Below are 20,766 nucleotides of genomic sequence, written 5' to 3'. Positions count from 1 at the left end.
GATCAATCCACACAGCTCTAATTTTTAACAAAAGTATCTGTACTTCTACTTTTGCCATCTCAGCAAGACTTTTAGTTGAAAGTGCTCAACTGAGTGATCAGCTGCGATGAAGTTAAAGAGACGTAGCTGCAAAATGTAACCATATACAACAAAGAGGGAGCTATCCTGCCCTTTGCAGGCTTTTTAGAACTGCAAAGTGTTGTCCACTGAACAGCTCTAAGGGACACATAATTCCCACATTTCGCTGGAGGTCAGAGTTCAGAGAGTGGAACAGTCAGTGATATGCCTGATTACTTCTGCAGCACTGCGGTAAGACCGGCCGCCCTCCAAGTGATCCCAGATTGAACGCAGCGTTGTTGCCAAGGACTGAATCAGCAGCTTTTTTTTTTTTTTTGTTATCTGATATCCTCTCTAACTCCGGGGAGTCACGTCCTCAGCGAGAGTAGAATTCAAGAAATCAAAGAGCCGTCATGTTTGAAAAAGTTTCTAGCTGAAACAGAGAAAGAAAAGGTCAGTGAAAACATTAAAAGATAAGAGAAAGATCAAGAAAAAGATGAGTATGGAAGGTCGTTGAGTGGGCAGAGGAGGAACAGCTTGTCTGAGCCAAAAAATCAATAAGTGCTTGAGAGTCAACAGCGCGTGGGTGGTCAATGGCATGATTCAAGCTCATTAGCACAGCGTTTGACTTGAGTGTTTGACCTTATACCCGATCATCCCACTCTCACAGATTTTAGCCTGGATTGTGGAACTTTTGACTGATAATGAGCTGTGGAGAAATTGTTCAGTTGAGCAGGCTCATCTGTTAATTAAGGCACTTTTTGACACCTTTACATGCGCTGCAGCAAATCAAACTTGGCAATATCTCAGAGAAAACAGGAATATAAACCCCACGGTCATTACATTACAGTGAATAAACCAAAGCTGAAGCTCACTCATTACTGGGGTTTATTCAGTATTGCTTCAGGGGGGAAATTTACTCGGTTTTCCATAGCACATGCTTAAAATCCTTCGGTAGAAAAGCAATAAGCTGTCAAACAAAGAAATGTCCCCGTCAGATTTTCATCCTTACAGTCATTCAGAATTAAATTAAAATGACTGATAGCAACCAATCAATGGTGGTAATTTCAGCAAATGATGCAGCACTGTTTCAAACTGTAGTAAAGTATTGATTCAGCTGCAGCCTGCAGTAAGCCATTTATCTTCCATTAAAAACAATCTCTTCTAATTACCTTAAACTGGTTTTTAGTATCATGGAAGGAGAAATTATCCAGAGCTACTGTGTGCAACAAATTACATGTCATTAAAATAAAATATATTAATACATGCACTCATCGTGAACTCCTGGAGGTTTTGAATAAAACCGAGTAATGTATGCGCTCGTTCTGAATTCCCCGAGGTTCTTCTTGATCGCAGCAATCATAAAGATTAGCACTTACAGCAGTGGTTCTCACTTCAAACAGCAGGAGTACGGCCTCTTTCAGTTCTTTATGCCACCAGGTTCTCGAAAATATACTTTCCCCTCTACCCCCGTGAAATTCAGAAGGATTTCACTTTTTATCGGAAAAGTCTGTTTTTAAAAAGTTTGCATGTTCAGGTCTGTGCTTGCAGGCTTGACAGTGTGAACAGTTATCTTCCAGCCTGTTTTGCAAGTTTGCACAATCAGTCATGTCTTTGTTAGACAAGCTGTCAAAAATAATAGTTCCACAGAACCAGGTAAAATGACCGCATCGCTCTAGGTCTGACAACGGCAGGTTTACAGACAAAAATATCTTAAAAGTTGTTGGATGGATTTTGTCAAAGGGCAAACTTCTGGCGAGTTAACTTTTTATGCAGACTTGTCCAAGCTTTTTTGTTCTGGGTGGCACAAGCTCTAAAGAGACTAGAGATCGGACACACTTAAAGTGGGAAAAATCTAGCACAGGTAGAGCTAATGAAAGCAGGTCAGACAGACAAGGAAGGAAAACAACAAAAGCAGGAAGTGATATAAACCAAAACCAGACACACGAGAACTAACCTTCAGAGTAAAACAGGAAGTAACCAAAAAGTATAACTAGCAGTGAATCATAACAACACTAAACACATGGAGACTGACATTAAAAATGATAGCAGTGACAGACAAACACAGGCAGAAGAAGAAGAAGAAAAAAAGATACCTCAGGGAATCATGAAAATTGCATTAGCACATCACTCAGCTGCACTTTGTGTTAAGTGCTTTAGCACAAATGCAAAACTGGGCCCTGTGTGCATGGTACATAGAGCATAGACTGTATCTAAAAGATGAATGCAGTCACTGTGACTTCATCCACTGGTAAGTGAAGTCCTGTGTTGAAGACTGCTGCCATCTTGGTGCTATGAAATCAGATGTGACAAGAATGGGATAAATGTGACTGGATGCATGCTCGTGCATCTGCATGCTCACGTGCTAGTGGCTTAACAGTAACAGGGTACTTCACTTTATCAGCCTCTCATGGGTAAAATAATTTACACAATAAATATGTTGAATCCAATGAGAAACTAGCAATTAAAGCAACGAGGTTATAGGTCGAGTGAGCTGAAAAAAATTACATTTTAATTTCATGTAAATTGTCCATGTAATGTTGTAAGTACAATATAAAATGTTACATTTAATGGGATTTGGTAAAAGAAATTTTTACTTGATTGTTACACATTCAGGCAGAGCTGTTTGAGCCTGCCTGCAATCTGATGACTTACAACAGATTTGTACATGCCAGTGCAACAGCACTATCTGATCTGTCCTGTTAGCAAACTGGTATATGCAAGGACGTTAAGAAAAGCTAAAAAAACAACAACCAGGGGCTGCAGGGTTATTTTAGCTTGCTTTCAGTGGTTGCTAAGCATAAATCATTTAACTTTGGATGTTATTGTCATGAAATTAAAATAATAGTATCCTTTCATAAACTATTGTAGCTATATGACGGGTAATTTTAGACCGTTGCTGGGCGGTTACCATACAACTTTATGACATCATAATAGCTGATATAGATAAGAACCTTCAGAGGCCTAAGATGACCCAAAGTGACAAGTTTGGTTGCACAACACTTGATGATTGCATAGAAAACTAACAAACCCACACAGATTTCAAAATTTTTTGTTGTTATTGTCATATTTGCTGTAAGATTGCAGTCTTCACTATATTCACTATATTATATAAGTATTTTCAAGGTCTTACTGTATTTGTTCTTTTCTAGGCTTCATCATAAAATGTACAAATACACCGGATCTCAGTTAAACTAATTTCAGAAACAAATCCCATTGAGATAATTTCCTATAAAAATTTTTGATCTGCAGACATTTGCTTTGGTCCGCTAACTGCAACATAAAATGACCACACAGGAAGTATATGTCAATAACTTCTGTAAGCATAAGAAATCATTTTTCTTACTGCAATAATAAAACGTGTGTTGTTTGGCTCAAATGGCCTTTAGAGTGGATGACGCGTGCAGACAAGGGCACCACTGCAAATTTCTTTGAAAAGATTTGAGTCACCTAGTTCCCTGTATCACAGCAATACTGACATCCGTCCATCGACCGGGCTTCTGACATCGTCAGCCTGAGCTGAGAATTACGCTTTAGGCTGGATTTTTGCTTTGATAAGAAAATCACAGAGGCTGTGATGACCACCAAGGATGCCCCTGGCCAGCGTGAGGCAGCGGGCGAGGTCTTTTGACAAGGTTAATAGACGATCAGTAAAAAGTGGCTCCCCATGGTCCTCCCATGGCTCAGCTCCTTCCTTCCTTCCCCCTCGGTATCAATCAATACCTGTTAACAAAAGCTCTGCAGGGCTCCTATCCACTCTTTGCACTCTTATTCATATTTCAGAGTGTTATTAGAGCGCGCAGCAAAATGTCAAGATCTTTACAAGGTAAATATCTCCCCGAATGTCACAGGGAGAGTCGAGGGTGTGGGGGTGAAAGTACTTCCCTTTGCCTCTCTGTTTTTCATTGTCAGAACTGCGAGCAGCCAACATTAGGGCAAGAATGATTTCTCCGCCGGCGGCTATTCCACAAAGTCGTTTGTTTCTGCCACGTTTCCAATGATCAAATTGGCGTGGGTGTTTTAATAGCTCGCTGCAAAGGAGGAGCCGCCACGTTTTGATGCTAAAGGAACCCTTAAGATAAAACGCAGCAGCAAATATCAGGGCCAGCTCTGGGTAACAACAAGCATAACTGGGTGCACATGGCCAAAGATGCCCGAGGACAAGTTCCTCCTTGCAGCGCCTTTGCAGAAGCACAAACGCACCGACAAACAGACGAGACAGCGAGGCCGCATTTCTCCCCATCTGCGCACGAGGCTTTTTCATCTACACGGTGGGTAAATCAAGTCGTGTCTGGAAAGCTGTAGATCTGATCAAAGGACTGTGATCAACATGGCCAGCATGCAGGTAGGAAGCACTCATACGGTGGTGGGTTCAGAGGCTGGGTAAGAGCTCATTTCAAGTCGTGTGAGGTGGGCTCAGCTGCACCACAAGCCTGTTGATCAGAGGAGATTAAGAGTTGGACTGTGGCAAGACATGCCTCCACCTTCTCTTCTCTTCTGTTCTCATCAGCCACAAAAACAGCCTCAGCCTGGGACGTGAATTGTGTGTTTCTGACAGGGATCATGTCTATTTTTGAGTTGTTTGTTTAGTTTAGTTTTTTTTTGTACCAACATCTGTGTGATGGTCCCGAGCGACAGCCTGATCATCGAAGCAGAAAGACATGCAGGGTGGAGAAGGAGGAAGATGGAGGGAGAGACGGAGGGAGAGAGAGAGAGAGATGGTAGCGACTGAGGTAATGACAACATCGTCGTGAAACCTCTGGGATTGTGGGTAATGAGGCTCTCGTGGGAAAGCCGGGCGCCTCCGCCCCAGTGATGTCACAGAATGAACAAGCACAATCAAAGATTCATTTTACAGGAAGCGAGGCCGCTTCTCACATCTCTCTCCCCCCCCTTGCCTTCTTCTTTTTCTTCTTCTTTGGTAACAATGCGAGTGACAGCAGCTCCTGACCATTCTCTGAGAGGAAGATGTCTGTTTTCTGGAAATGACAATCTCTTGTCTTTACCAGCTGCTTTTCACTCCTTGCACACACACACACACATGCACGCACACACGTGGCACATCTGGATAATTACAGCTGACAAAGCTACCTCTCTCTTTTTATTTACCAGTCAGCTTGTTGACAGCACTGACAAGTCCTGTCCACGTGTCTGCGAGCAGTCACGAGCTTTGAGCACCTACACTCTCGCAGATGAATGCGTTTTTTTTCTTCTTCCCTCGTGCATAATCACTGTCTTATATTGTAACTGCTCTCGTTTCAATTAAAGCACCTGGCGAGTCAAAGGATGCAATTGTCCAAGATAATTGCAAGAACCTTGCAAGAAATTGCCAGAGTGAAGTCTCCCAATTATTCTGTCCATTTAACATCTTACCTCAGATCCTAAATTGATCATTGTGGCATCTCCAAGGCATTTATTTGCAAGCCTGATGGCTGGAATGAACCATATAATTCTGACTGTAAGGATGTAGGATGAATACAACTTTAAGAACCTTAACACCATTTTACCTGCCACCCAGCACTTACCGGGTTGTGCTTGTGCTCAGCTCCTCTCTGAGTCGGTGCTGCCTCAACCAGGTGCTTAGAAATGAACTTTTGGTCCCACAGTGCCACCTATTGGCCAACACAAGTTCAGCAATCATACAGGAAGCGGCGCAATGGGTTGTTTTAAGCTGGAATTGCTTATTTTTTAAGCATTTGAATAATATTATAACTAAATCCTTCCATGATTTCTCCTTTAGAAGAAAGAAAAAAACGTTAGAATTGAGGTTTAATTAGGATTAAACCATCCAAAAAATATGTCCTTCCTAAATGTCCCATTTTACTGCAAAATATCAGAATTAAGTTATTCAGCCCAAAAACCCCTAACAAAAAAACACAAACCGATTTGTCGGTGCTTAAATCGTTCAAATGTCGGCAAGGTCGCCAGAGAGGGGGACATAAACGGTTAAATAAAAACTAAAAAACAGGTAGCAGAGTTTGAGGAAAGCAGAACAAAACTATTAAATCTTTCATCATCTACCACTCTCTTATAACCTTGTTGCACCGCTAGAGCTGAGGTCTAGACATTGTGGAAGAGGCAACAGCCATCCATCATGTCTGATTATGCCGTTTAGATGTAATTGCAAACCCTTAAGGATTGCTCTTCCATCCTCATCCCTGCGCGCAAAGAGACACAGGCTGAAAATGCACCACGAGCACGGACCTGTACGCTGGGAGGGGGGGGGGCTGGTTCTGCAGACAGGGAGAGAGAGAGAGGAGGAAGAGAGCAGGCAGCCACCTCCATACACATTTCACAGACAATCAAATTAGAGCTGGAGTTCGATACATCACTGACAAATTGTTTATTAAACAAAAGGCTTGAATTGCAGCATAGCTGAGAGAGAGAGAGAGAGAGATTCAGGAGACAGTAGTGGAGTTAGGGGTGGGGGCGGGGGGGCCTGCGAGACTTTTATGTGAGCATGTGCGCGCCACAAATATGCCCATGTAAGGAAGGCAGGTTTTTAGCTTCCTTTTCTTCTCTCAAAAACGCACCATTTAAGTCCCTTTCCACAACAGAAGTTGTGGCGATCGTTGCGAGCCGTTCTGCGAGCGTAAACACTGGGATAAAAACAGTGAGGTCATGAGTGCGGCACGGTCCGCGGGCTCTTAACACTTTCGACGTTTGATTCCCAGTGGGGCCACCCACGTTCTTACGGCACTTTGGTTAAAAGCCTTCTCACGTGTTTTGTTAATATGTTCAGATCATTTGTTTCCTGTCGTCTCCTGGCTTTAAAAGTGAGGAAACCTTACAGGTGACGTAGACGGGTAATCTTCGTCTATCGTTAATATTTAAGAAATCTTATAGTTGGGGTTAGATCAGGTGACCCTGAACCCTCGTTTAGTTATGCTGCAAAAGCCCTAGGGTGGCAGGGACTTCCCATGATGCACTGTGATTGCATTTAATCATTAGTTATTATTAATCGCTGGCTCTCTTCCACAGTGTGTCTTTTCTCCTGTCTCCATCCACTCAGTCACCGTAGATTGCTCACCCTGCCCTGAGCCTGGTTCTGCTGGAGGTTTCTTCCTGTTAAAAGGGAGTTTTTCCTTCCCACTGTCTCCAAGTGCTTGCTCACAGGGAGTCGTTGGGGCATTCTCGTTTTTTATTGGAGGGCAAAGACCCTACAACGCAAAGTGGCTGCTTTTAGTGATTTGGTTTTTAATTGAAACAAAGTTAGTTTTCATATTCCTCTAGTTTCTGTAGACAGGATTAGGGTTAGTGTTCCACCTCAAAGTGTGAACTGTGAAATTAGAAAGTGTGAAATTAGAGACTGGACAAAGTTAATGAAGGCATTTGTGCATAAATCAGATCGTAAAACAGGAAAGTTTCTGAGAGCACTCGCGATGTAGGACCAAGTGGAGGCTTAAGGTCAGCGCATTGTTCCTCTGCATGGGGGTGATGACACCTGTCAATCAGCCAGCGCCGAAGACCTTTACAGCGTGACAAAGGCCGCTCGCAGGCCATTGAGGGAGACGCTGCCGGCTTCATGAGAAATGTCACGGATGTTGTGTTTAAAATACGAGGTTAGGTTGTGTGGAGCGCGGGCAGCGGTGTCTGCTGTCAGAGTTAGGAGTGTGTCTGTGTCACTGTCACCTCGCCGTGTCACTTCCAGCTCTCTGCTAAATGATACATCAGCTGTTATTGCTGTGCTGGGAGATTGTTATCCCACTAGTGTGTGTGTGTGCATTGCAGCAATGTGCAGATGTGTGGAGGGCTTTGCGTGTGGTCAGTAGGTGACGCAGTGTGATGCATGTCTTTAATAACAGTCCATTAGCTCCCTGCATGCGTGCGTGTGTGTGTGTGTGCCTGTGCACGAACCCTATGTGCGAGTTTGTACCCGAGACTGTGTGAAAGCAGAATGTGCGTCCTTGTGTGGAGATGTGTTGGATATGGCCGCTGATGGGCCGTGAATCAGAGCCCAGCGTGCTGTTATTTCACGTTGCGCCCGCCGGGACCCACAGAGCTGCTTGTCTGTTATCCCCAACCCCAAGGTTCACTGACCCCAGCCACATTTTTCTCCTCTCCCTCCTTTGTTTTGACTTTCTCCCTCCCTTCCCCCGGTCTTTCTACTCCCAGGCCTTTCTCACTTTCTCTTCTTACTCTCACACTTACTTCCTTGGTTCTTTTCCCCTCGCATGCTTCAGTTTCAACCTTTTCAACTATCTTGGTAGATTGTCAGACTTATATAAGTCTGACAATCTACCAAGATAGTTTGAAGCAGTGGCCCCATAAATGATGCCAGTGCCTTAAAAGCACATGGCAGTACGTGTTGGAAGGCAAAATATCCCTCAGAAATATCTCCCCTATCCCACGCAAAACCTATTCACCGCCACATGAGCGCTGACAAAACGCACAGAAATCCGCTGATCTTGAAGCGCTGTTCGCCCACCACAACAGCAGGCTATAACTAATCCATCTCCCACTACATGTTTTTAATGAGCCTCCATAACCGTAATCCGTATGGCGCAGTGCAGCGAGGGCCAAATCGAGCTGTTTCCATGACTTTGTGCTGTCAGCAAAATGTGACAGGGGACACGTGTGTTTTCCTGCATGTATGTGTGTGTGTGTGTGTGCGTGCGTGCGCGTGTTGCTCTCTCTGAGCATCTGTGTTGTCGGTGTGCCATGGCGTTTGATGATTTTCCATCTGGTAGAAGTGAGTGGGAGAACTCGCGTGTGTGTGTTTATTGTCTTAGCAGAGAATCGGCCTGTTTTACCTGCATCATCCTGTCCTTGTTGTTTCAAAAATGCATCAGGAATATTGGAAACAGAAGCTGATGGGAGTGGCAGCTGTGTGTGTGTGTGTGTGTGTGTGTGTGTGTGTGTGTGTGTGTGTGTGTGTGTGTGTGTGTGTGTGTGTGTGCTTAGGGGTAGAAGCTGCCAGGCCCTTTCACAAACCCCCACAGGGAACCACATTAGGGCCCTCCGGGGGCCAAATTAGAGGGAGCTAACCAAGTTAGAGATTGGCGGCAGCGGGGGTCTGACTGGCAGGGATGGACTGATTTCACTCCCCCCCCCCAAACTAGCACACACATACACACACCTCTCTTTGTTTTGCCAGTGATCAGCAAAAGATAAAAGCCAGTTCCTGACAATAGCAGCCTCTCTGTTGGGTAGTCTGCAGGGAGATCCTGAGAGAGAAAAAGAGCTATAATGTATTCCTGTAGGTCAGCAAGGATTAGTGTGTCTGTATCAAGGGGAAGCTATTTAAACTCATTTAGCTTTTAAAGCAGGATTTTTCCCCCCCAAGAAGATCTTATTATGGTTTTTGTTTGAGGTAATGTTATAGTTTTGCATAAATAGAGTTTATTTCCTCAGATATATCGAAATTACAGGTGCCAGTGGTTGCTTTTTATGCCATACGCTTTAAAAAGCCAAAAAAAAAAAACCCCCAACTAATGTGACATGTGCACTCTCTCCTACAGCACTCTGTAGAAGACGTTTACTGACTTCTTTAGCCTGAAATAATTCGAAAGGTTAAATATTAGTGTTTTGGTCGCACGGTGACAATCCCAACCCCTTCCTTGAACCAAGTGAGGATCTGAAAATGAAATCCGTGCCAACAGACAATATATTTCACTGTCTTCAGCTTGCTTCTGTCTGAAACTGCATTAGGAAAGGTCAGTTATGGACCAAACAAGATCTGAAAGAGCTTCACATCTGTTGGCCAGAAGGGCAAAGCAAAAAACCCCGAAACAAAACCCATATGACGGCAAAAAAGCTGCGGAAAGGTTCAGTGGGCGAAAAACATCTGGTTAAACCAGACTTGTTTTTGGAAACAAGTGAAATTGTATTTGGACTGAAAAAGGAACACCTTGGATGAAAAGAGCACCACGCTCACTTTTAGCACTGGGGTAGATACCCTGTGCAGGTTTGGGGGCCAGGATATATTACATGTACATGTTAATCTACCCAATACATGAAGTTAGCCAACATTTTTTGAAGTAAAATAACGATTTAATAGTACATACAGTACATTTAATATGTACTGTATGCATGCACTTTGTGGGGATAGGTTAACTGAAAAATCTAAATTGCCCATAAGAGTGAATGTGAGTGTGAATGGTTGTCTGTCCCGGTGTGTTAGCCCTGCGACAGACTGGCGACCTGTCCAGGGTGTACCCCGCCTCTCGCCCTATGACAGCTGGGATAGGCTCCAGCACCCCCTGCAACCCTGAAAAAGGATAAGTGGAAGTGAATGGATGGATGGATGGACGGATGGATGAATGGATGGATGGATGGACGGATGGATGAATGCATTCACATTATCTGTCCAACATATGGGATGGTATTGGAACTTTAGTAGCATTAAATTCCATCCATCCATTTACTCAAAGGCAGAAAATTCCCAACATCCCAATCTGGAATAAGGTGATAACTTCTAGTTTTCCTTAGAACCTTCTTGATAGTGCCAACCACTGCACCACTGTGTAACCCCACTAAAGGTAGTCACCACAGTAGATCCACATGCTTGATTTGGCACAGCTTTTTACACCAGGTGCAATTCATGACTCAACGCTCCCATTTATCCAGGCTTGGGACCTGGATAGTGTATCTGGGATCAGCACTAGCAGTACACTAGCTTGTGACTCCCTGAGGCTGGGTTTGTGTCTCTGCCCACTCTTTACCCAAAGATCTCACATACGTAAGGCGAATGTTGAAACCACTACTCCAAGGAGCTGCTGCTGATTGCCCTCAGGATTGTGTTTTATCTCTGTTTTTGTTTATTTTGTATACCAACTCTTTTCCTAACAGACATTTATTAAGCATGCAGATGATCCAGATTTAGCAAGCCTCTTATATGATGGAGAGGAAAGACATGCGCCACTGAACATTTTATTAAATGGTGTGAGAGGGCAAATCTTGTCCTCAACACCACAAAGACAAAGGAAATGTCAGTTGATTTTAGGAGGAAACCATCAACCCAGCCCACTTTCATTACCAGAAAACTGATCCACACTGTGAACAAATACAAGCATCTTGGAGGTGTGCATAGACTGAAATACACTCATGGACTGACTGCCTGTGCAGCAAGGCACAGCAAAAAACATATTTTTCTGAGGAAAACGTTATCCTTCAAGGTGTATTCCAAAATACTTCACATTTTCTGTTGTGTTGTTATTGAAAATGTTTTGACTTTATATTGTTTGTTGGTTTGGAAATGCCTCTGAGGCACAGAAAATGCAATTAGAAAGACAGTAACAAGTTGTTGGGTTTGCATTGCATTACCAAGTTTAGAAAGATTTTAAAGGGACCATAAATGATATGGAGCAAGGCAATCAATCTATCTATCAAACTTTAGATCTTAAACAGACCATAAACCATTGATGATATTTATGACAGGTCGAATGAAAACAGGTGAAGAAGAAAGCAGGGCATCTGCAAGACTGACATGCCTGCTGGCACAGCCTCAAGACACACCCCATGCTTCCTGTTACGCGTCATACACGCCGCTGACCAGCACACACACACTCATACATTTGGTAGCGGCGGTGGTGACATTTGTGAAATCTCTCAGTGGATGATCATAAATCTCAGTTTTATGAGCATCTCTGCTGAACTCTGCTAACTGCTGACCGCATCGCCTTGACATTCAAGATCATGCAGCATCAAAACACGAGGGATGGCGGGGGGCTCAAACTCCATGAGAGCGTAGATTGATTTGCCTCACGAGGGCCGTGAAAGCCACTTACTGTTAGGGGGTCAGGCTTGTTTCTGTTTATAAAAGTCTTTGTTCATTGCTGGACATTTAGCAGATGGCAGCATTTGCCCTTTTGGGATTTGGCTAAAAGTGTCACTGGTGCTAACGTTTAACCAATTTTGTGTAGCGCAGCTAAAGTAGAAAAGCAAAAAGATGAACACAAACCCCGCCTTTTTCCCCACAATACAAATATACACATTATTGTGCTGCCTCCCCCTCACCCCAACCTGTCATGGCAGATGGTTTTGCCAGAGGTTACTTCCTGTTAATAGGGTGTTTTTCCTTCCCACTTTCACCAACTGCTTGTTCATAGAGAGTTATCTGATATTTGGAGTGTTCTTTGTTTTATTGTAGGATCTTTATCTTACAGTAAAGCACCTTGAGGTGCTGCTGTTGTGATTTGGTGCTGTATAATGGAGCAAGCGCAGCAATCAATACTGAAATACTCCAGGCTGGAATCCAATCAAGTCATTAGGAGTAGGTGGAGCCAGTGCCAAGTTCCTATACCTGATTTCTGGTGAAGAGACAAGCACAGCAGTGCTGTTTGTTTTGTGAAAACTTCTAATGGAGCTGGGGTTTGTGTTCAGCTTTCTGCTTTTCTTCTTAGCTGGAAACTTCTGCTTCGCTACACAAAATTGGTTAAACGTCAGCACCAATGACACTTTTAGCCAAATCCCAAAAGAACAAGTGACAACAAGCTCGCAGCTGCCAAGATCACTGCAGACAGCCGGACGTCACTCGAGCGAGATGGAACAAAAGGATCCGGCCGGCTTTCCTGTCAGCTACCGGGTCAGGAGCCACCAGCTCAGGAAGCAAAAACCTTCCCAGCTGGAGCAGGGGGAGACCGTCCAAACTCAAGAGTTGTCACAATTGCAGGAACAAGACCCAGATCTAAACCTAGCAGTCAAGCAGAAATCAAAGGTAGTGTAAAAAAAAAAAATTATTATTTTTGGACAGCTACATAGCAATTATTGAATTCTCTGAACTATATAATCCATTCGGATGATATTCCAGGTTCCAGTGAAGTTTGAGGAGCAGGTTCCTGTGCCAGCTGACAGTGTAGTGGTGCACTGTGGCGAAGTAAAGGTCACCATTGAGGTCAAGCGAAACTTCCTAGGTAATGGCTGCCCATTATTTGTTTAAATTGATCGGATTTGCAGGGGGTTTTTTTTTATCCGCAGTGGCACCGGCACAGGTCCACTTAACATACCTTCTGCTCTGATGTCTAAAAAGGAAAGGTTTAGATTAGAGGCCCAAATTGGAAAATTGAATGGAACAGTGAAGATGGGATACTCACTGCTGATTACTGCAAATGGCACAGACAATGGTCTCGGTGATCAATATTACGTTTCCTCTTATTTCTTCACTCTGTGAAGGGGCATTCGGCTTGTCTGTCGGGTGCTCGAATGCTGATTTTACAGCAGTGCATTAAGAAACTTTTCTGTTTGTCCTGTGGCTGAACCTCCACTCCTCGTGAGTGTTATTGACTGAAGAATAAAATGGCCTCAGGTAATGGTCTCGATTTAAGCTGCGCCTTCTCCGCTTTGTTCTTAGGAAACGGTCAGTTGATCCGTCCGAGTGATCTGACCTTAGGAGACTGCGCTGCGGTAGACACTGAGAAACTCGTCCTGGGGTTTCAAACAGAGCTGGAGGGCTGCGGCAGCACAGTGACGGTGTGTGGCGCTCCGTTTTCTCAGGCCTATTTACTATTGTGCATTTCACTTCACTCTTAACTGTTTAATACTTTCTTCAGATGACTGAAGAAGCCATCATCTACACATTTACTCTGATGTACTCTCCGACTCCGATTAGCAACACTTTCATTTTAAAGACCAACCCTGTTGAAGTGGTAATTCAGTGCCACTACAAAAGGTAACGCCTTGTGGTTTACCCCCATGCTCGTTAGAGATTCATTCTAAATGTCTGTAAAAGGATAAATGTAATCAATGTGATGTCAGAAGCTATGAGTTCAGCATTTTGCCTTCTCTCTGTTGCTGGAGGGGATGGATGGATAGGAGAGACCAAACCTAAGGCAGCTATGCACAAGTGCCATTTTTTTTTTCTCTAAATATTCAGTTTAATTCATTTTTATTTGTATAGCAGCAAATGACAACACCAAGATGCTTTATATTGTCAGGTAAAGACCATGCAGTAATGGAGAGAAAACCTCAACAATTAGGCAACCCTCTATGTGCAAGCACTTTGCTACAGTGGGAAGGAAAACTCCCTTTTACCAGGAAGTAACCTCCAGAAGTACTAGCTTTAAGGAAGGGCAGCCATCTGTAGCAACCGGTTCGGGGTGAGGGGAAAGAGGCAGGAATCGTATTATATTCAATAAAAGTTGTACCACATGATTGAAACATAAAGATATTTATCTTTTTCAACTGACATTTATGCAATCATTAGACCTTTTGTACCAAGAGGAATTCACCCTCCTTTCTCATTACTTTCACTTCCCTGAGCCTGATGGTCGTCCAAATTTCCTAGAGTATACAAATCTAGCTGTTAGCACAGGTTGTACAGAGTTACCTCCAGGGCTTATGAATCTGTAGCACCGTGTCAGTATTACCATCTATAGGTGTCAGGATGCATGATGTCTCACACCAGTAACGGAGAACTGTAGCTTAAACTGGTTTAAAGTTCATCCTACAGTATATAGTACTAAAAATGCCCCTAAACTCGCCTTGGTGAGCCATGCACAAACCCCTTTTTTATAGGTATGTTTACCTGCAGATGTTTAACTCCTATCTTTCTGTCCGTGGCGTGAATATTCTTCATCCTTGATGGGGCTCTCTTGAGTGAAACGCCCCTCCTTCCTGTAATTGTCTTCACAGGAGGCATTACGTAAACAGCGATGCCTTGAGACCCACCTCGAAGCCGTTTGCGTCCCTCATGCAAGTGGAACAGCGGCTGCACTTCTCCCTGCATCTCATGACAGGTGAGGGCAGGTCAGAAATGACAAACTTGGAGCTTATGTTCTGAGGGGAAGAGAAACTTTTGATGTGCACCAGCCGGTCTGGCTAATTTCCCCGGCGACAGGCGTAATTGCAATCACTTGAGGCCTCGCGGTCTTCGTCGCGACTGTTAAAGATGCTAAACACCGGCTTGATAAACAGGAGTGAAACTTTTGCATGGTGATGAGCTGAAATTACATGCCTCGTAGTTCGCAGCTGACCCGACGGGGTCACTCGCACAATGGAGTGATCAATATACTGCTGATTGTGTGTTTTCTAATTAATTCTAAGCTATGCGCTGCAGACAGGCACCGCACCACACTGGTGTTCATCATCGTCATCATATGAGCAGAACCGTACTCCAGCTCTGATTTACTTACTATAACCCTGTTTGGACTGGATGCAGTTATAAAGGAAATTATGAAAGTTTTAAACTAGTTTTTAAAGGCACAGACCTCATTTGTGTTTCCTACTCAGGTTAATGATTCATTTATTGTCCTCTTTAAAGTATTTTTCTCTTACTGTTCCAGTACCGATATCCTACTGTCTGCTGAAACAGTGCCACACTCTCTCCCACGGGCATCATTTTAGTTTCATCTAATCGGATTGATGGCCCCAGCATTACACTCATACTTTTTTCCTCTGTATTTGATTAGAGGACTGGCAGTCGCAGAGGCCTTCCAGCGTTTATTTCCTGAATGACGTGATGCACATTGAGGCGGCGGTCCTCAGGGGTAACCACGTACCTCTGAGGGTCTACGTGGACAGCTGCGTGGCCACTGCGAACCCAGATCCATACTCACAACCCAGATACAGCCTCATTAACAACCACGGGTGAGAAGCTGTGGATCGTCTGTGGAATACTGTACCTTAGAGTGACACTAAATACGTCACTGCCTGTCTTTGTTTCAAAGAGTCCGCTAGACATAATAATCAAGACTTACTGTTAGGGTTACAGTTGTGTAACAAATGGTGCATATAATCAGCAGATTTATGCATGTAAAACTCACACCTGTTCTTTTTTTCCAAACATGAGATGTTTAACTGACACTAAGCTGACGGGATCCAAGTCTTACTTCATGCCGAGGAGCCACGAGGATAAACTCCACTTCCAGCTGAAGGCCTTCAGGTTCCACCAAGACGACAGGAAGACTGTAAGTAGTATAAAGATGTTTATGCAGTTTTGAAACTACTGATCACGTATCCTGAAGCTACTATAGAGAGGTGCGATTTGCAGCACCTGAGGTGTTAGTTTAACCACTTTACTTTTTTCTCCTTGCCTTCTGTTAGTTTTTATATATAGCAAGCCGACACCTAATATATGTGTTTTGAAAGTGTTGTTTCAAGGCTACAGTATCCTCAGAAGCTTTGTGTGGAAATGGAGGAAATGAATGCCCTTTGTGGTAACCATTGATAACCATTTTATAGGTTTAGGATCCCTGCCATAAATATGAGCCAGTATCAACTCCAGAAAAGCTTTTCTTGTGTGCCTTTTACGTCAGCGTTGGATCGTAACATTACATTAAGTTTGATCAGTTTGCCATTTAGAAACCGTTACCTCCCAAATGCAGCAAGCCACTTTGAATCCATAAGAGCCTAAAAACTTTGCTATTGATGTGCTAATGTGAAACGGGCTAACGTTGTTTGTGAAAACACCGGGCTGTGGAGGACAAAGAGTGCCAAAATTAAAAGGTTATAAAGAAATTATTCGTTATGAAATGCACCACAGTGACATCCAAAGGAATTGGAGGAAAGCTTATATGAATTATGTTTCGTATTTATTTGTATTTGCTTTAATTTTATGAATTTTAAATCAAGTTTTCATTTTATTTACCCGTCTCTTCCTTTTTGTATCTTTAGAATTTTCCATTTATATTTAAATAATTACAGTTTTATTTTGTTAGACAGGAAATGCAATAGGAAGTAATTATAATTATATTATATTTAATTGTTTTGAAGGTTTATTTCAGAATTCTCGTTTCCTACATTTCTTCCTTCTACATTTCTCATGTGCTTCTGTATACACGGGCTCTTCTGGGGGAACGATGAGGTATTCCCAAGTAATTCTAGAGATATAATCTGTCCAGCAGGTCCTGGGTCTGCCATGGGGCCTGATCCCAGGGTTACAAACTCAAAACGCCTCATCTGGGTAGTTTCCAGATGCCTGAACTTTTTTGAACTAGCTCCTTTTTGATATGGAGAAGTATAAACTCTACCCTAATCTCCTCCTGAATGACAAAACTCATCAAATGTCTAAAGGAGAGACCTGACCACCCTTTTAGAACAAGTTTATTTCTGCAATTTGTATCCATAGTCTCCTCCTTTTGGTTACTACCCAGATCCCGTTATCATAAGTGAAGGTAGGAATGTACAGTGGCTTGCAAAAGTATTTGCCCCCCCTTGAACTTTTCCACATTTTGTCACATTACAGCCATAAACATGAATCAATTTTATTGGAATTCCACGTGAAAGACCAACACAAAGTGGTGTACAGAAGTGGAACGAAAATCATACATGACTCCAAACATTTATTTATTTATTTATTTTTTTACAAATAAATAACTGCAAAGTGGGGTGTGCGTAATTATTCAGCCCCCTGAGTCAATACTTTGTAGAACCACCTTTTGCTGCAATTACAGCTGCCAGTCCTTTAGGGTCTGTCTCTACCAGCTTTGCACATCTACAGACTGAAATCCTTGCCCATTCTTCTTTGCAAAACAGCTCCAGCTCAGTCAGATTAGATGAACAGCAGTTTTCAGATCTTGCCACAGATCCTCGATTGGATTTAGATCTGGACTTTGACTGGGCCATTCTAACACATGGATATGTTTTGTTTTAAACCATGCCATTGTTGCCCTGGCTTTATGTTTAGGGTCGTTGTCCTGCTGGAAGGTGAACCTCCGCCCCAGTCTCAAGTCTTTTGCAGACTCCAAGAGGTTTTCTTCCAAGATTGCCCTGTATTTAGCTCCATCCATCTTCCCATCAACTCTGACCAGCTTCCTGTCCCTGCTGAAGAGAAGCCCCCCCAGAGCATGATGCTGGCATCCCCATATTTGACAGTGGGGATGGTGTGTTCAGAGTGATGTGCAGTGTTAGTTTTCTGCCACACATAGCATTTTGCATTTTGAACAAAAAGTTCCATTTTGGTCTCATCTGACCAGAGCACCTTCTTCCACATGTTTGCTGTGTTCCCCACATGGCTTGTGGCAAACTGCAAACGGGACTTCTTATGGTTTTCTGTTAACAATGGCTTTCTTCTTGCCACTCTTCCATAAAGGCCAACTTTGTGCAGTGCACCACTAATAGTTGTCCTATGGACAGATTCCCCCACCTGAGCTGTAGATCTCTGCAGCTCGTCTAGAGTCACCATGGGCCTCTTGGCTGCATTTCTGATCAGCGCTCTCCTTGTTCGGCCTGTGAGTTTAGGTGGACGGCCTTGTCTTGGTAGGTTTACACTTGTGCCATACTCCTTCCATCTCTGAATGAGCGCTTGAACAGTGCTCCGTGGGATGTTCAAGGCTTGGGAAATCTTTTTGCAGCCTAAGCCTGCTTTAAATTTCTCAATAACTTTATGACTTCATGGTGTTGTTGCTCCCAATATTCTCTTAGACAACCTCTGAGGCCGTCACAGAGCAGCTGTATTTCTACTGATATTAGATTACACACAGGTGCACTCTATTTAGTCTATAACACTCATCAGGCAATGTCTATGTGCAACTGACTGCACTCAGACCAAAGGGGGCTGAATAATTATGCACACCCCACTTTGCAGTTATTTGTAAAAAAATGTTTGGAATCATGTATGATTTTCGTTCCAACTCTCACGTGTGCACCACTTTTTGTTAGTCTTTAACGTGGAATTCCAATAAAATTGATTCATGTTTGTGGCTGTAATGTGACAAAATGTGGAAAAGTTCAAGGGGGCCGAATACTTTTGCAAGCTACTGTATATTGCCCACGAGTACTGAAGTAAATAAATCACTAAATTGTGTGATTAAAGGGGTTTTGTTTAACTTCTTGGTCCATTTAATGGCATATTTGTTTTGAGTCAAATAGTTTTTGTTTTTTTTTGTTTTTGTTTTTTTTTTTAAATTATGGCAGTTTTGGCTCTCCATACCTGTCAGGATTACTGATGCAGTTTGTCATATTTTGCACAGCAATAGCACATCCATTCTGAACACTAATACATTTCCATGTCGTTTAACTTTCTCATAGCTCTACATCACATGTCAGCTGAAAGCAACGCCAGTCTCTGCACCCGTCGACTCGGAGCACAAAGCCTGCTCATTCCTGTCTGAAGCCAAGAGGTCAGTTTACACAAAGATTGCTCTACTGTACAGGTGTTTGCCTTCAGATTCGTTGCCATGGCTCTAATGCTAATGCAAAGCTTTGCTGCACTTCCTCCTAACAATGCATTTTCGGCTCTGGACAGATGGGTGGCATCAGGTGGAGACAATAAGGTGTGTAGCTGCTGTGAGACCAGCTGCGGCACGCAGAGATGGAAAAGAAGCCTTGCAGCAAATGATGGTACAGTTTGCAGAAGCGACGCTACATGACAACCTGGGACAGGTCCTGAACATGTGATGCCGGCCCAGTGGGGGGGGAATTATGCTATTCTAACCACTTTCATTATGAAAAGCATTTGCATATGCAGAATCTGTTGATTTAATTTTGGCAAACATTATTTTAAAAAGGTGTTTTTTTTTGTTAAGGGGCTGTGACTAGCTGATACAAGGCTGTCTAAAATGCCATAAAAGTAGCAAACATACATATTTTAGAAGTACTTTTTTGTATTTAGTTTAAATGCATTCATATGGAGTATAATGCAATCAGCCACAAACCTACACAAGCAGAGGTTCCACCCGTGTTTAGACGAGCTTGCTTGCACTCATTTGGCACACATGCCATTTATGTGGTGGATTGATTTTGAGTTAATCCCTTTAATTGTCCAACCAATCAGTCGTGTCGGGAATGGTTTACTCAGCTGGCTAAATGCACTAAGAAGATTGTTGTTTCCCTTCCAGCCCATATTGGATTTGCTTATTTTTATGCAGCTCTGCGGTGGGAGGGGACGGCTGCTCTTGGCCCCATCCTGCTGGAGGAGAACGTTCTGGAAGAGGGGTCGACTGAGCCGCTTGAGCTTCCTCCAGAACCAGTTTCTCTGCAGCAGACACAAGAAGTCACTCGAGCTGGTTAGACACCCACAAAACAACTCAAGGGGTTTTAAAAAAAACACTCTGACTTGACTTTGTTCCCACTCCCTTGAGTTTTCTCTCAACTGCTAATAGAAGTGGTAATATTTGTCTTCTGTCCTCATCCTCCCTTTTTCAGCCTTGTTTTCAGCAGTAGCCCTGCTGTGTGGAGTCTGGATGGCGCTTGCTGTGGTGTTAGTTTTCACCAGCACTGTGATTTGCAGCAGCCCTTGCAAACCCACTGGATACTCTGTTTGCACCTGATTTAAGAAAATAAAGCCTTCATACCCATGCCTCGATCTTTGTTTTCCTCCCTTTAAGTATAGATCAAGGACCAGAGGTCTATTTAACCAAAGTTCATTATGCAATGGATATAAATTCCAAATTCGAACATGGGGGGGTTATCAAGGTTCTCCACAGCTGAACTTTTTCTGCTTTCACTTCTGCTTGGTGGCATCCACAGTGATGCTTGCATGCTTAGGTACTCTTGTGGTTAAGGGGCTGTGCTGGAGTGGCCAGCCTTGCGAGAAAATGACTTGGCCATAAAATGTACACTGTTAACACAACATGTTTTATATTACTCTATCAATCAGTATCCTTTAATACCAGGCAGGGTCTTACGTTGAGCCTGCTTCAAGGTGTGAACACATTACTGTATGTGATTCAGAGTTTTCATATGGCGCAGGGCGGGTGTGGCCACTGCCCGACCTTTATTGTAAATCCAATATGATTTTGAACAAACTAGAATGTAAAAGCGCACCAAAGGAAAAGTACTCGAGGTATAAAATGAGCCTGGGTGCAGACTCTTTTTGCTAAATTCATGCAG

General features: G+C 43.2%; 1 protein-coding gene across 2 annotated transcripts; it reads left to right on the top strand.

The window, feature by feature from the left end:
* The first annotated feature begins 12,277 nt into the window (after positions 1–12,277).
* On the top strand, positions 12,278–20,234 carry LOC113016944 (zona pellucida sperm-binding protein 3-like). Of its 2 annotated transcripts, none has more exons than XM_026160162.1 (11): positions 12,278–12,715; positions 12,809–12,911; positions 13,349–13,467; positions 13,548–13,666; positions 14,629–14,732; positions 15,405–15,582; positions 15,785–15,902; positions 18,964–19,055; positions 19,181–19,275; positions 19,773–19,940; positions 20,080–20,234. In XM_026160162.1, exons 1-11 carry the CDS (start codon positions 12,359–12,361, stop codon positions 20,202–20,204), a joined length of 1,578 nt encoding a protein of 525 aa, XP_026015947.1. In that variant the 5' UTR covers positions 12,278–12,358; the 3' UTR covers positions 20,205–20,234. The 2 variants fall into 2 exon arrangements, with proteins under 2 accessions (XP_026015947.1, XP_026015948.1); XM_026160163.1 differs by having other exon boundaries at positions 12,279–12,715; positions 19,803–19,940.
* Positions 20,235–20,766: the final 532 nt, after the last annotated feature.

This window comes from Astatotilapia calliptera, chromosome 23, assembly GCF_900246225.1.
Source record: "Astatotilapia calliptera chromosome 23, fAstCal1.2, whole genome shotgun sequence".
Taxonomy (NCBI): Eukaryota; Metazoa; Chordata; class Actinopteri; order Cichliformes; family Cichlidae; genus Astatotilapia; species Astatotilapia calliptera.
This window is presented reverse-complemented; position numbering and strand designations above follow the sequence as displayed.

Coding starts and splice junctions, on each gene's coding strand:
- LOC113016944 (XM_026160162.1), top strand. CDS start 12,359: ATGGAGCTGGGGTTTGTGTTCAGCTTTCTGCTTTTCTTCTTAGCTGGA. Junction 14,733..15,404: donor CTCCCTGCATCTCATGACAG/GTGAGGGCAGGT, acceptor GTATTTGATTAG/AGGACTGGCAGTCGCAGAGG. Junction 19,941..20,079: donor ACAAGAAGTCACTCGAGCTG/GTTAGACACCCA, acceptor TCCCTTTTTCAG/CCTTGTTTTCAGCAGTAGCC.